The sequence below is a fragment of the Melanerpes formicivorus genome, unplaced genomic scaffold (genome assembly GCF_026170545.1).
Source record: "Melanerpes formicivorus ecotype bairdi unplaced genomic scaffold, bMelFor1.0.p_v2 SCAF_13, whole genome shotgun sequence".
Taxonomy (NCBI): Eukaryota; Metazoa; Chordata; class Aves; order Piciformes; family Picidae; genus Melanerpes; species Melanerpes formicivorus.
In genome coordinates, this window is record NW_027142365.1 from 11012553 (window position 1) to 11029084 (window position 16532).

At 43.7% G+C, this 16532-nt stretch overlaps 1 protein-coding gene across 4 annotated transcripts in view; it reads right to left on the reverse strand.

Moving 5' to 3' along the window:
- The window catches only part of ACBD5 (acyl-CoA binding domain containing 5), a 30574-nt gene extending 17858 nt beyond the window's left edge, over positions 1-12716 (reverse strand). The window contains exons 1-6 of one of the 4 annotated variants that reach the window (XM_068146074.1): positions 12628-12716; positions 12257-12440; positions 10870-10990; positions 9337-9409; positions 5534-5645; positions 5375-5407 (exon numbers count right to left, since the gene is read on the reverse strand). In XM_068146074.1, the coding sequence (XP_068002175.1) occupies positions 5375-5407; positions 5534-5645; positions 9337-9409; positions 10870-10990; positions 12257-12332 (415 nt within the window). In that variant the 5' untranslated portion in view covers positions 12333-12440; positions 12628-12716. Of the gene's footprint in view, positions 1-5374; positions 5408-5533; positions 5646-9336; positions 9410-10869; positions 10991-12256; positions 12569-12627 lie in introns of those variants that run through there. The other 3 variants (XM_068146072.1, XM_068146075.1, XM_068146076.1) reach the window with 3 other exon arrangements.
- Positions 12717-16532: the final 3816 nt, after the last annotated feature.

The window sequence follows — 16532 nt, forward strand, 5'->3', positions numbered from 1 at the left end:
AATTAAGCTTGAAAGCAACAGAAAGCCATGTGGCTGAGCCACCTACAGCCCAGAAACTCCAATCTAGCATTGTATCCTGAATCAAGTATTGTTTTGCCCACCACCCCACGAAACAACAAATGGGAAGCAGCATTAAGCTTATATTCTCTTGCCACTTACTCCAAGCTGATCAGCTGAACAGCCATCTACAATGTCCATATCAAACACAGCCTCCCAGATGGCTTTTCCATATATCTTAAAGGCTATAATTGAAATAATTATCTTTATGACAACAAAGTGAGACATTAAACACCAGCCCATGCCCACCAGGCACTTTTCTGAGAGCAATCAAGATATGACTACCGACATCTCTTCTTCCCCAGCTTCCCATACCTCTGTTTACTACTACTTCTTTGTAGCTTGTCTTTGTAGAACAGAGCTGTGAGAAATTTGGACTGCAGTTGTCTCCTCACAAGATCTTCACTACAAGTGAGACCTCTAAAATGTAAACCACCAACATTTTATAGCAAGTGTGTACATCTGCTGAATTCTCAAAACCTGAAGAGCTTTTGACAACTTACTTTCCTTCTGCAGTCAACTGTTGCGTGCCTGGAGGAAAAAAATCCAGGTCCAACAAGCAATTATGCACAAAACCTGTTACTGCTGACTCAATCCAGCATGAGAGAGAATCCAGACAGGCTTTTCTTTTCATGGAAGAAAGCTTCTCTTAGCTCACTCTGATTCTTAGATTTTCACACTAGGATACCCTGCTGCTTATACCCTGTGGTGATACATTCTGTACTGCTCTGTATGAGAGAGGAGCTGTTGCTATCTTCAGGCTTGAGGTTATCTGATGTTCTGCCCCAATTTCCAACATTGTTAGATGGCAGTGGCATAAAACCATCAGCTTGAAGTCAAATCACAATGTAGGCTCAGATTTAACTGGAAAGCACGAAGCAGGCACATACTGCAACAGGACAAGCCACAACTTGCTGAGACACTGATCCACATCTCATTGAGACTCCCTGCTGACTTTGGCACCTGCTGACCCAGCCCTTAATCCTACCACAATCCCATCCTGCAGCAAATGCTGCGGAGAGAGTTCTAGATGCTTCTGAAGGTAAGCTATTACACTAGTGAGATATTAACAAAAGTATTTGTATGGTAAATTTCACAACAGCCTCCCTGAATGTAATCTGTAACTTTAACTGTAGCTGTTAATTTACCATTGGAAACTAGGGAGGAAGTTCAAAGGACAGAAATGTAGAAGTCCCTCTCACCCTCTCCTGCCCCATGCTTCCCCTGCCTTAACACACCTCTTAGCTGTAGTGCTACCACCCATCCAACATGCCCTACTAAAGCACAGCTACTTCAGAGTAACAGAGCACTAAGAAGATTCACAGCCATTGAGTCCCTTAAAAATCCTAGTAAGGAAAAAAGGAAAGAGAAGAAAGGAAATCAGTGTAGCAAGTACATCTCAAGTCAAACAAATGAACAAGTGAGCTCATGAATCAAAGAGAAGGGGTTTCACCAAAAAGGCCACATACAAGCAGAAAGAGTGAGCCATCAAATGCTCCACTAAGAAGATAAGATGTTGAAAATAAGAACATGAGATGTTCTTTGACACAACTAACATTTTATCATATGCAATCTACCAAAGCACTGTGAAAATGCATTATCAGCTGTGTTTCTAGCTGAAAATCCTAATTAAGAACAGACTCGACTTCTTCAAATGCAATCTCCCCCTCCAAGCTTACCTGCACTACTACCAAGCTTACTCTGCACTATCTTTGCCTTTGAAACAGAAGTGTTTACACATACTTGTTTGTTCTAAAAGCACACTGGCCTCAGTAGATGTCCTCTTTTAACCCTAGCTCCCACAGGCACTGCAGAAAGACACTAAGCAAATTGTTGACTATCTGAACCTGCTTGTGAGCCAGGTCAGCTTCTGCCATTCACACCAGCTGCTCCTGAAGCAGTGCCCTGGGTGGGCTGCCAGTGCAAACATGGTTCACTGCAATCAGCATTGCCCAGAGCCAACAAATGCACCAACAGGAGTCACCTTGCTTCAACAGGGCTTCACGTGGCATAGCTGCAATACAGCTGGGAGCAGAGTTTTCAGGAGAGGAATTCTCATGAGGATGACAAAGTTGTGGGATGCTATAAATGCTGCAACTTTCCACAGCCTCTGCAGGGTGTAACTTGTCAGTACTGGGGGCAGGACTTAAGTCTTCACAAAGTGTACTACTACTCAGCACAAAGTTGAAGGGTCATCTTTATTTAATAGGATTTTTAAATGTTCTGTTACAAAGCAGAAAGAATACACAGGAATATTCTGCTGAAGAACTTGTAAACAACTCCCAGATACTGTGTTTACTTGTTGAGATAACTTAGTGCAGACCTGTCAGGTAGGGATTTTCAGGTAGGGGATTTTCCCCTATCCTCCACCTTGGATTTACTCACATTCAGAAAAAAAGAAACCATCCACAAACATACAGAGAAAGATGAGCTGGCTCTGAAACCTTTGGTATTTTCACCCAGTATGACATCAGTAGGGTGCCAATTCGAGCCCACCTTTGGCTTCTTCAGGTATAACATAACAATAATGTTTGAGTGCTCATTTGGAAAGTTTCCAGTCCACTGAGCAGTGGTCTTTTGAAGCTTGTCTTAGCACTGGCTTGGACATCAGATTTCTTCTACATTTACAGCAAGTGTGAAAAATTGAAAGGCTGGTCTTCTAAACCACCTCTCCCACTTCCCCTGACAGTCTTCCCTCTACTCTTCCAGCAGCTGTAAGCAAGAGTCCTTCTGTAATACAGCAACAGTTACCCATTCTCTTCTGCAGCACTATGACAGCTAAGAGCCCACTCCTTTCTTTGACAGATAGTATTTCATGTACCTGAAAATCCTTTGTCAGTAATTTCCTCAGTATAAAAGTACTCCATACCTGTCAGAAAAGACTACTGCCTGAACTTTCCAGAGAACCTAAGCTTCTCACACCACTGCAAGATAAGCTTTCAAAACACTACCCAAGTTGCACATTTTTTTAAATAGCCCTCAGATTTGCTCAGCCTGTTAAAGGGAATTCTTGATTTTGCTTTCTTTACCAACACATCCAAGTCTGGGTATTCATAACCCATGGACCCAGCTAGGTTGTCCTCGTCTAATAGATGGTAAGTCATTTTAATGCTGGCATGTCAGGCTTCAGTGCTCTTTATTAAGGACAGCAACAAGCTCTCTTGATTCAGGAAGACAGTATTTCAATGGTTTGTATTTAACTTGTCCAAAGAAACCACAAGGAGTAGGATTCAACTCTAAAAGGCTCCACATCTCTGTTGAGGACAGTCTGCTGGAGATGATATATGCCAGCCACAAGCAATGTGCACTAAACTTCCAGATAACCTTTCACTAATTCAAGGGTACCCTTGATTTTGAGTAAGTGGCATACATTTCTTAAACAATTAGGTAGTAATCTTCATGCAGTTAAAATCTGATGGAAGAAAACTGGAGGACAAACTCAAAACAGAATGAGACAGAAAATGGAGGCATGCAGTATGAAGTCAAAGACCCAAAGAAGGGTCCCACTTTCCAGAACATACCAATTGTGTGCCCATGAAAACACAATCTCCTGCAACAGCACCTAAAGAGAATAGAGGCTTGGGGGCTGGAGAAGAAAGAAAACTGGAAGAATTTGCATGACCAAAACATAAGTATGCGTCAACTTCTGACAGTATTGTCACCAGTATCTGCACCATGTTAGACATGGGCAGATTAGTCCTATCTTCAGTGTGTATCTGGGAGACTGAATGCATTTGTGCTTCCATGCTTCTGGGAAATACTGAGACCTGTACTGCAAACAATAATATTATTTCCAGCTTCACTTTTAATGGGGGAAAGTGGCAAGAGCACTGAAGAAAGGGTTTCAACGAACTTTACCACGGCATTTAAGACTAACATGAAACAGACTTTGTGAAAATTCTGTTTCCATTCATTTGTGGCATAATTAGATGCTGCACCTCTAAACCATATGAGTGATGACATCAGATTTATTGCACCACCAACAGCACAAGACAAAGCTGAAATTTGCTGTGCTGCTTTACTTACACTGCCTTGTGCTCAAGCTGCCTGTCAAAAAAACAGTAGGCTGAATTTGTTATTGATATAGGTGTGGTTTAAGTGCAGTGATTCTCTCCTTGCTTAGGCAAGTCACTTTAAGAAATAGCTTTTGGCACTGTGCCACAGACACCAAGACCAAGTAAATCCTTATTACACAGATCACTGACCTGAATCTACTGATACTCCTCTAATCTTGCCTGTCAATCCAGCTGTCAGGCAAGCTCATTAAATCCCAGCCACGGAGCATACTCAATTTTAGTTGAGAAAAATGCCACCCAGATTTCAAAAATGATCACTTGAACTTCTGCCTTTCCTCAAAAAACTCTGAAAAATGGCTTCTGTTTCTCTGAGACTTGACACCAAAACCAAAACTCAAAACCATGGTCCTTTAAGGTGTGTGAAGGAAAAAAGCCCCCCACAAAAGGCAACTTAACCAGCTGACTCCTACTTCTTAAAACACATTAAACCAATTCATTTGTGAGATAGTTTGTCTCCAAATGGTCTCAGAAATTGAACTGCAACAGAGCAAGAGTTCACTGCAACTCCAAGACGCATTCAAACAATGGTTAGCCTTCTATTACAGCCTTTGGAACACATTACCTGCAGCATAACTGTTATTTTCAAAACACTGTCACAATGGCACTGCCAAATAAAAAAAAATTCAAATAAAAATCACCACACTGATTTTCATGCAGCTGTGACACCTCTAGGTTTGCCACTTGTCAGGGACTTCAAATGTTTAAACAGATATTCACTTCATGAACTTCAGCCTCAGAAAACCTAACCTGAAAGTGTCACAAGCCCATCTTAGAAGCTGTATATACTAGAGAAACCAAGCACAGATCTTGAGTATGGGGTGGGGGTTTTTCCTTCTTCCCCTCCTCCCCCTCTAAATTTCAGATCAGAGCTGACAGAGCTGGATTACCAGCTGTGTATGCAGTTTGCTAATCCACAGCCACAGCAGGACATAGCAGCACACATTTCAAATAGCTCCTTTTCTTTTTCCAAGTTGTTCTTTTTATCAATAAAAAGGCAGAAACGATTTGGGTGGGGGAGTTGCTTTATATACTTTCCATTTTTCAGCAGGTCAAAAAGCCTGTAGGCAAGGACTGAGTATGCAGCTTCCCAGTCTAACTTTGTACTGTACCTCAAATGCAAAGGAAACCAAAACCCAGCCTCAATGAAGTGGCAAGCCCAGCAGTCACAAGTGCCAGCAGGAAGTTACTACAGCACCAAAACAATGGAAAAGATGGACTTACACATAATTTATTATTCCTACCTTCCAAATACTTAGAGACTTTCTCCATTTGAACTGCCATAGGGTAAAGAGAATTAACAGAAAGATGCAACATTTAGCTTTAAAATCACTTTGACACAAGCCCCCCCAAAATGCAGAGTTGTAATGATCAGTAGTACAAAGGAAGTTATGTGTCCGAACCTGAGGTTAGGTCAGATCCTCTGTTCTTTTTCTCTTCTACTATTTCATAGAAAGGGCCTATCACTTGCAGTAACTCTTCCACTTTGTCCGTCATTGGCATGCTCTCAAGAATCTGCACAAAGCCAAAACATGAAGCATCTTATGAAACAGCATTTCCATGAGTCACTCATCTCAACTGATTTCAGAAAGTGCTGGTTGTTGTAAAGCTCAGTAGCACTTCACTAAGTCACTCAATGAGTTATTGGGACTTTTTTTTTTCTTTAATTAAAAGCAAACAACATAAACCAAATGAACCAAACAGGAACCTTAAATGGCTGCACTAACATTTTCTAGGTAACAAGAAGATGGGAGAGCTAATGCATTTGCTACCACTGAAGGACTGCTTCGGCACAGTATTACAAGGCTTTGGAATCTGTTACTTCAGCACCTTCCAACTAAGCCAGCTCAAAGGTCCAGAGACTGATGTTATCTGATGCAAATTAGTTTACAATGTCTTCCCATAGAGAATATGAAACTGAAAGACTTTTTTTCCTTAGCAGATTCCTTCTATCTGTCAAACCTGCCATCTTCAATGGACTGTTGAGCAGATGAGAAGTAGCCATACAGGGTCCTGTCTGAACCCAAATTAAATGGACAGAATACAGCAAAACCAGGACAGTGCAAAGACTTGCTAAGAAGAGCAAACTAGAACTAAATCTTGCCCTGGAAGTAATCAGGAGCTCATCTTTGGAGAAAAAAAAGTCTTCACTTGAAATTACAAAACCAGTACCTTTGACCACCTGATAAAAAAGCAAAATCTTAAAACTAAAACAAAGAGAAGAGATTCAATAACTACCATTTAAAAGCATACCATAGCATTGTCCCATTCCAGTCTAAATCCTTTCAACTAAACTTTTTGCTGACAGCTTTGTTCCTCCTTCATCCCTTTTTTCTGTTTTTTTTTTTAAAGAAGCAACAGCTATAGGAAAGGACTCAGGAAAAAGGCAAACTAACAGCTACAGAGACATCCTTCTCCAGAACAACACTAAGAAAGCAACAGATGATGGTTCAAGTTGCCACAAAGCACGATGCTCTAAAGCAGCAAGCACATCACACAGCAGCAGAAGCAAAAGCTACAGTACTACTTCACAAAGCAGGAGCTGCAAGTAGGCTAGCAGGTACCAAGGCAATCAAGGATGCCAAGAGACAACAACCAAACTGCAATTTCATTGCCACTTTTCTGATCTATTTAGTGCATGTAATGCATTCCATATTTGTAAGAGAGAAGTGCTCCATGCTCAGATACACAGCTGGATGTGAACCAGAGACAGGACACCTTTGTGATTTGTTTGTTTGTTTTTAACTCAACTATTTTTTAACTTCAATTGCATTGATTGAGCCAAGAAACCTATGCTAGAGTAACACCTGTGTTTGCTATGGACTTACCTCTGCACTGTAAGCTTCCATACATGCATTTCTACGATGGCTGCACACAACTGCTCTAAACAGACCTCAATGTACTCTGCAACTAGAAGCAACTCTTAGAATCTTATTCCTGTTAGAGTTTTGCAAACTGCTAGCTTTAAGATGAGCAAGAAAAGAACAATTACTTCCACGAGCAAAATCAATTGCTCACTTTTATTAGCCACCAGGCATAACATGTAGTCTTAAAATTGGGAAGTGCAAAGTAAGTTGTTATGTACCCTGAATTACTGCTTGCTTTGGATATTAGAAAACTCACATGGAAAGACTCTTGGTTTAAAGAGAAACACCACACTGTTAACACTTACGTATCCTAAGGTATCACTCATTTCTGATATTAAACCAAACAAGGTATCTGAAGTATAAATAAACCACTTCAAATAGTATTGCAATATAAAGTTTCAGAAATGCTGCTTGGAAGATAAATTAACCTTATACAAAATGCTCCTGAGTTCAGATTCATCTTATCTAAGACTAAAGACATCTTTGGTTATCTCCCACCACCAGCAACTCGAGACCTGACATAGATACACACTCCTCTACAGATGTGATTTTCAAGGCTATCACATGAAGGGAAAAAATTCACCACCTAATAAGTTTACTATAAAAGTATCTTGGGACAGGTTTTTCTGATGCACACATAGCCCAAAATCGTTGTGTCAATGCTAGAGACATGCCCCAGGGCATGGGGGATAGGGCAATCTTACACAATCCAGCAGACAAGTGATTTTTTTGCCCTCTTAGACATAGATACCTATGCAGCAATAGCAGAATGCCCAGAGTAACACCATGAGGATTAGTGCAGTATGTGCTGATAGAACAACCCAGCAGACCCAGCTGAAATTCACTTCCATTGAAATTTCAAGTAGAATCAATTGGGCTAGAAAAGCTGAAGCTAGTATTTCAAATGTGAGATCTGAAACAGCATCAAAGCAGGGTAAATAGATTCCTCAGTCTCAAAGCTGAGGAAGGCAAGAAGTCATTTGCTCTCCAGTCCCCACATGTAATCTGTACAGAGGCAGAATATTTAAGCTTCATTAGGGTCAAGTAAGTAGCCTCACAGGAGGCTTACTAGGGTTGGTTTTTGGGGTTTTTAGGACAAAAACTGCAGTTTCACTTAGTTTTTGTGTCTTGACCAAACCAGCCAGCACACTGAAAATGAAAAGATGCTCTGCTGCAGCACTAATACCTTTGGAATCCAAGACCTGAAATGAAGCACTAAATCTTGTGGTACTCATTCAAAAGGAATTAATATTTTGTGAGACTTTTTTTGACCAAATTAATTAATGCTTGGCCTTCTGCATTTTCTGGAGTTGTTTATTTTCCATTTTAAATCAGTTACAGCAGTACCAGCAGGAACTACATTACCAAAATTACAGGCAGAAAAGAGAACAGTATTCACATTCCAGCTCTGTGCCTAGTAAAAGTTTTTGTTAGATCAACCATTAAACTTGTTAATTATTCAGTATGAAGACAGGGGCCTATGAGAAAGGGAAGTATTCAGAGTAGAACCCCTTGAAACAGAGATTTTTATGCTAATCTTTTATAATAACAGATTACAATTGTACTTTTATCCAGGCTGACAGTAAATAATCTTACTCTGGAAAGGTTACCTAGAACAACTTCAGTGGAAAGACTGCAGTGAAAAGAGTCAGTTAATAAAAGATAAGAAATTGTAAGTGTTTACTTTAGCTGATGCTGCAATTCCTGTTTAATACAGCAACTATGAGTGTTCACAAGTTGCACATGCACTCCAAATAAGACAGCCCAAATGACTCAAATCTTTTTGACTGCAACTATAATAATACATGAGGAATATTTCCATGACAAGCACTGAAAATTCAGATTGCTGAGGTTTTAAAAATTAGAGATTATTAAGTTTACGCGTTCATTATCTTCATGTCTCCAGTCATGAGAATGAGACCCTTGCTTCTGAAGTCCCTCTGGAGGGTTGTTTTTTTCCCTTGCCAAGATCACTTACCTCTCATCTCTAGAGAGCTGAGGCTGTGTGCAGTAACTCAGCTTTTCTTTTGTATTTTAAGTTTCAGTGTTTTCACCACTGCCCTCCTTATGATGATTTCAGTGCTTCAGTTTCTTTAGCTCTGTCATTTAAGCTTCCCACCAGCTCTGAAAGCAACCCCAATTCTACAGCTTTGGAAAGAACTACATGATTTTCTTCTCCTCATGGACTGAACAGCATAATGGTGAAATTAACAGTTCACATAGGCAGTAATTCATTTGAGGCTTTGATAGCATTAGTCAGCAAGAACCTTCTGATATGCCCTCATTTATTTCTGGCACATTTGCTCTAGAAGATCTCTTTCAACCATTAGTGAAGTTACCTTTTTCATTTCTTCAACATAGGCTATCATGGCTTCTTCTTTGGACATGTCTCCCAAGGCACTCCAAGCATCCCTAGGAAAGAAAGCCGTATACATGTTCAGTATCTTCAGGGCCCACTGGGTTTTTTCATCCTGGTCTTAAGTAGGTCAGTTACATAAGGCCCAAAGTTTCTCTGATGCAAATAAAAGGCAACAGCAATTCACAATTTTGTTTCTGTGGGGTTTTTTTTAAGTCCAAATGCCTATTTTACTAGGATAATCACATAGTGGTACAAACTGAACAGCCTGGGAACTGAAGAGTCCCCCCGCTGACCAGCTGTGATCTTGTACCCAGTAAGCTGTTAACAAGCCCAGATAAGAGAGACACATTTCCCTTTTGATTAAGTGAATTTTCTAAGACCCTCTAGTGCAGAAAAAGACCAGGCACAGACACTTCAGCCAGCACTTAGAAACAGTTGTCAGCAAGTTAGAACAAGCTACAAGAAAAATCTATTCAAGTTTAGCAACTAGACACATCAGTCTAGTAGGCAAATAGTTTAACCACAGCAGCTACTTATCACCTAAACAAAATTTCCTCTTCTCCAGCTCTGCAAGACAGAAAAATCCAATTATATTTATCCATACTGCACAAGGAATCTGTCAGAACACAGAATGGAAAAAAGTATTTCCATACTCAGTCTTGCACTTTGATACCGTCCCATCCTTCTGCCAGAGCATTTGTCCCGCTTACAGCAAAACCCCAAAGGTTGGTGGCTCACATTTCAGCTACAACCAACCAGATGCATGGAAGCTCACTGCCCCAGTCCTCTGCAAAGATACCCCCTTCACCCTAACTTGGAGAGACTGGGGAGGAAGGAGGGGGGAAAAAATAATATATAGTCAAAGGAATAATTTTACAGATCCCAAGAAGATCATGATCAGGCAGCAGTCAATAGTTGTTTTTCAGGACAAAGAATCATCAAGATGTAATCAGCAAAGCATTCACATGGCTTTTCAAACAGACCTTAGCAATTGGTCAATAGGAAGTCTTGCCAGCACAAGGAAAACACAGACAGTAGGAAGCCCTGCCACTGAGCAGATAAACCAGAAAGACAAATCAGATCTCTCCCCATGAGCTTCAAGTTGTCTCAGTGGCTGTCAGTGAGCACTTAATTACTTCAGGCTCACATCAGGCAAGAAAACTTGAGAAGGAAGAGTTCCAGACACTCATCTACATCACTCATTCTGCAGAGCACCTACAATTCTGTTCTACGACACAGGGTAAACATTGCAGAAGTACCATGACGGTGTTTGCCCAAGAAAAACCTGCCTACCTGCAGAAGTTGAGGGAATGTTTTCACCTGCAACTCTGAGAAGTTATAAATTATCTGAGCTAAAAAGCTGGACCACAAAACAGAAAATTAATTCAAGCAAAGGTTGTGAATGTTCGTAGCAGAGAAATAATCTCACTTAATTCTTTCTCCAAGCACTACTCTTCTAAAGTTCTCTACTCCCAAGAATAAAACAAAAACAAAACAACTCATGAAAAGTTACCATTTATATCTACCAATTGGATCCCAAAATCCAGGTCGTGGAATGTTACAGGGTCCTTGGGTTGCTTGCTTATAAAAGCTATAGAACTTGAGCATCATTTCATTCGTTGGCTGGAATGAACCTAGTGGAAGCATTTTAAAATACAATTAAATTGTAATCAAGAATATTAAAAGTGTATTTTACAAGCCTAATATTTCTGTGAGAATATAGCCTGCAGTTTGTTACAGCCTGAGTCACAAGAGTACAGTTTAAGTCAATGGAGCACACTTCATCTACCATGAAGCAGCGCCGCTGACAATATTCACTTCACTAAAAACAAGTTCCAGATTGAACTTAAGAGACTGTAACCTTTACTACTCCTAAAACCATGCTCCACAATTACAATTTGCCAAAAAAAAAAGTAGTCCTTAACAAAGCCAAAGTCCTTGCACTCAGTTTAACGGTAAACAAAAGTATGTCGCAAGTCCTGAAAGGCTCCAGAAATTAAAAAGCGAAAAACCCCAACAAAACCCAAACAACACAACAAAACCCAAACAACACAACAAAACCCTCCAAACACAACAAACCCAAAACACAGCCTTCCACAGTGCTTTTGTTTACTTCAAGTATTTGACAGCACTTTCAGTAATAGCTTCACTGCATTTCCCAGTTTTCTCTTCTTCTTTTGTGGCACACACTTTTGTAGAGGTAGAAAACACCAATAAAAAGCTGTAATGACTGGTGGGGAAGATCCATAACTAATCCCTTCGATCAAATACTTTATCTTAGTACTTCAACCAACCTAATTTTATTTACAACCGACTCAACGATGCATGTAATAACCAATTATGTTCATTACTCCGGTCAAAAAAGAGAAGATAGATTCGGATCTTTTTCACTTTCCCATCCTGTTAACACTTTCAGCAGAGGAAACTCAACGTAACAGCTCTGAAGCTGTCAAATCAACTGCAGGTTTTCAGGGAGGCAGAGGCCCTTCCCCTGCATCCCGGCACCGAGAGGCGCTGACAGGTCCCCTCCGCCCTCTCTGCCGGGCGCCTCTCTGGGGAACTTCTGTCCTGGGCTCGGGAGCCTCAGAACAAGGCATTTCTTCAGCACGGGCAGAAGGTAGGACTAAGATCGAGGCCTCCAGGCGCATCTCCAGGCGCTGCCTGCTGACAGGCGGCAGGCCCGGGGCGGCCGAGGGCGGCCGGCTCTGCTGCCCTGGCCTGACCTACTCTGCGGGCCGCACCACCGCGGCCCGGGGACCGCTCGCCCGGAGCAAGCGGCCGCCGGCAGAAGGGCCTCCCCGTCCCCGGGCCCTGCCCACCTCCCAAGTGCCAGCCGGGCGGCCGGGCCCTGCGCCGATGCCACCGGCATTCCCCCAGGCCGTCCCCCAGGGAGCACTTACCATTTTTGGGCAGGCTCTGGATCACCTTCACGGCCGCCTCGAACCTGGTGGCGTGCACGGAGCCGGTCTCCGCCATGTCCCTTTCCCGTCCCCTCTCCGCCCGCCGCCTCTTGCTCAGCTACCGGGGCCACGTCCGGCGGGGCGGGCTTAGCTCAGCCTCCCTCGTCGCGGCGCCTGCAGCTGACTGCACGGGAGAGGAGCTGAGAGGCGCCGGGCCACGGGCAGCCAGCCCCGGCGGCAGCGGGGCGGGGAGCCCGGCCCCCGCCCCGATCCCCCAGCCCTCCACTGCCGGCAGGACTGGGCACAACCCACCCAGCACTTCGGACCAGCCTCGCCCCGCAAACCAAACACAACCCACAACTCATCCCTACCTTCACCCCGGCTTCAGACGCCCATGTTGTCTCCCACAGCGGCGCCCTACCCTCGCACCGCCCCGAGGCCCCTAGGGGCACGCCGGGAAAGGTAGTCCGCCCGCCGCCGCTCGGCCGGGCCTCACGCAGGTACGCCCGGCCCGGCACGGCACGGCAGAGCCGGGCCTCATGCGGGTACCCGCGACAAGCCTTTTGTTCCTCCCGCCGCCATCGCAGGCTGCCGCCTCTCCGGCAGCCGCTCGCCGGGCAACGTGAGCGCTGCGCAGAGGTGGCCGGCTGGCCCGGGCGACTAAGCTGAGGCCAAGAAGAAGCCCCTGGGCCAGCCTGTCCCAGCGGCTTCCCAGATCTGTTCTGACTAATGGTAGGGTCCATTCTGGGGCCCGAGAAACCGTTTAAGTGCCCACCCTGAGGAGCGTCTCCCTTGTAGACTGAGGAAGCAGTTCACAGAATCATGGAATCATTACAGTTGGAATAGACCTTTAAGACCAGCTTCTTGAACACTTCCATGGATGACGACTCTACCACCTCTCTGGGCAGCCTGTTCCAGCACCTCACCACTCTCTCAGTATTCCTACTGCCCAATCTAAACCTTCCCTGGCACAACCTTAATCTATTTCCTCTCATCACGTTGCTAGTTACCTGGGAGAAGAGACCAACGCCAGCCTCACTACACCTTCCTCTCAGGTAGTTGTACAGAGCTGTATCTCCCCTTAGCCTTCTGTTCTTCAGACTAGACAATTCCAGCTCCCTCAGCTGCTCCTCTCATGACATGCCCTCCAAACCCCTCACCAGCCTCCTTGCTCTTCTCTGGACACACTCCAGGACCTCAGTATCTTTTCAATACTGTGGTGCCTAGAACTGAACACAGGACTCAAGCTATGGCTTCACCAGGGCTGAGTACAGCAGCACAGTCACTTCCTTACTCCTGCTGGGGACACAGTTTTTGATAGAGGCCATGATGCCGCTGACCTAGGACACCTGAGCGCTCTGCTGGCTCACGTTCAGACTGCTGTCCACCACACCACCATATCCTTTTCCACCGGGCTGCTTTCCAGCCACTCTGCCCCAAGCCTGCAGGGTTGCTTGGGGTTGACCAAAGTGCAGGACCCTGTACTTGGTGGTGTTAAACCTCATTCCACTGACCTCAGCCCATCAATTTAACCTGTCCAGATCTCTCTACAGTGCCTTCCTGTAGATCAACAGGAAGATCAACACTCCTGCTCAATTTAGTGTAGTCAGCAAACTTGCTGATGGTGCACTCAATCCCCTTTATTTTTTCCTTTTTTTTTTTTTTTCATGTTCTCTCTCCTTGTCTGCTTCCTTCCTCACCTACCTGTCTCTTTGGTGCTTGTATAGCTACCATTCCAACCTGGAGCCTGGAGAAGAGGAGGCTCAGGGGTGACCTCATTGCCCTCTACAACTACCTGAAAGGTGGTTGTAGCCAGGAAGGGGTTGGTCTCTTCTCCCAGGCAACCAGCACCAGAACAAGGGGACACAGTCTCAAGCTGTGCCAGGGGAGGTTTAGACTCAAGGTGAGGAGGAAGTTCTTCACCGAGCGAGTCATTCGTCATTGGAATGGGCTGCCCAGGCAGGTGGTGGAGTCACCATCCCTGGAGGCGTTTAAGGGGAGATTGGACGTGGCACTTGGTGCCATGGTCTAGTCATAGGGTCTGTGTTGATAGGTTGGACTCGATGATCCTCGAGGTCCTTTCCAACCTAAGTTATACTGTGATACTGTGATAAGGACCAGTTCAAAACATGCCATGTGCCACCCATTTTCTGGACCTCGGTTATCCTCAGGAGATGCCCTGGCAGTCTGCTTAGCTGCTGCCTCCCCTCCTCACAGCCATCCTCCTGTCCACACTTATTCCACAGAATTCACCTAAATTATCACTGCAGTCACATATTTTTGTAACAGCTTTAATGACTTCTATTTACATTCACATTTGAAGCATGAGATTTTAAAAGCCTAGAGCCCAGGGAGTGACTATTTCCATGGTACTGGGAGATGAGGGTGAATGCCAGTACAGTACAACCAGCTAGCTCAGTAGCTAAATAAATGAATGGCCTTATTCAAAGGCACTGCGCATCCAGCGCTCTCCAAAGTCAAACAAAAGTGTGCTAAACCAACTGCTTTTGTAGCAAGTGGAATAATTTGCCCAGTGAGCAACAGAATGAGTTAATAGCCCCTTTGAATAGAATCAAGTACAAAATGTTGGCATTTGAGTCGGCTCATTTATCTGGTGCACAATATATATATCTTAAATTCCTCTGAAGGTGGTTGTGTGCTCTCTGTGTATGCCCTCTGGTGGGAAAGAAAAGCTCCAGAGAGAGGGAATTAGAGCAGATCAGCCCCTGCGCTGCTGAGCTGGTACATTCCACAAGGTCAGCAGCCAGCTGGCTAGGGGAGAGCTTTGCTGGAGAGAAGCTGACACTTCCAGAGGTGGTCAAATAGGATTCCCCACACAGGGCAAATGACGAACCCGTGTTGCAAACACCACTGCTCCCCTCGTGGGAACATTACAGATTCATTTCTCTGAATTTTTCGGTTTGAGTGCCAGGTTTGTAAAGCTCTTGCAAGCTTCGTACTAAGATCTATCATCTTTTTTCTTATCCATGAAGGTAGGAATGACAGAAGTTTAGATCAAAGGGAAGTGTTTGTTTGAAGATAAGTGAGTCTCTGTATAAATAGGGTTTCTTTGAGCATTCAAGGAGTTACTTGCAAAAAAAGTAATACAAAAAATTAAGGTGCTCTTATGATGCCACCTGATGTGTAAATTCTATTAACCTGAGAAAATGTTTGTCATTTTAATTGGTTTAGGAGAAATGCAGTTTGCATTTTTATAATGAATGTTCCCAGACTTTCACTGCAAGTAGGCTTTAAAAGAGATGCAAATGACAACCTATTTAATGGCTGTGCACAGAAGCAGAAGCAGCCCTCTTTGCACTGAAGATGTGTGAGAGTCTGAGATCACCAGATCCAGAATGAGACACTTGAAGTAATCCAAAATAATCGGTACCATCATGCCCTGACAGCAGGATGAAACAGTAAATGAGAGGCAAATTTTTAGCACTGGTGAGCCTGTGAGAACAGATCACAAATGATTAGGTAATTTAAATGTCCATATATAATATTAATTAGCATTTCTATTAGCTGTCCCTTTGTATACATTTTGCATTCCCATTGCAGTGATGTCTGTATAGCAGTAACAGTAATCAAATGTGGAGTACAGGTAGTAAGAGGAGACCTTCTCATCTGTTGTAGACTTTCAGGAATGGCTCTGCAGCTTTATCTCAAGCTGAGGACCTAGACTCCATTCTTTAGGGAACCAGCATTATATGATGTCTCTCTGTTGTCTGCTGAACACCTACTGGGAATGACCACAAAATCTCTGTGCATTCAGCTGGGCTGTGTTCCTATTGCTCTGCAGAAGCGGTCTCCATAGCAGTCATAAGTATGACCACCTCTTACTCTTTTTTTGATCCAGTGGATAAAAAACTAAGCATTTTGAACTGTGATAGAAAGACAGCTCAGTTGAGATGTGAGAGGAGAGAGACCATGGTACTACCAGTGTGCCTTGGCAGTGAGTGCACTGTGTACACTTTGCTGTCCTCACACTTCACTTGTGTTTCACAATCTGCTTATGGAGAGCCTGTGAATTGCGAATATGAGGCATTCCTGGCAATGCTGAGATGCACAAAACCTTGTATGGAATCATGCTGTTGTAATTACAGAAGTAACTTAGGGGATGTCTGGAGAAAAGGCAGACAAGTGTGATCCTGAGTGATCCTGTGAACCTTCAACCTACCCTTCACAGGTGGATCAGGGATAGTTGTTGAGTCCAGTGGTGCTGCAGCATAGGAAAGTCTGTCAAAGTCTGATGTATTGAGCTACCTTACAATCC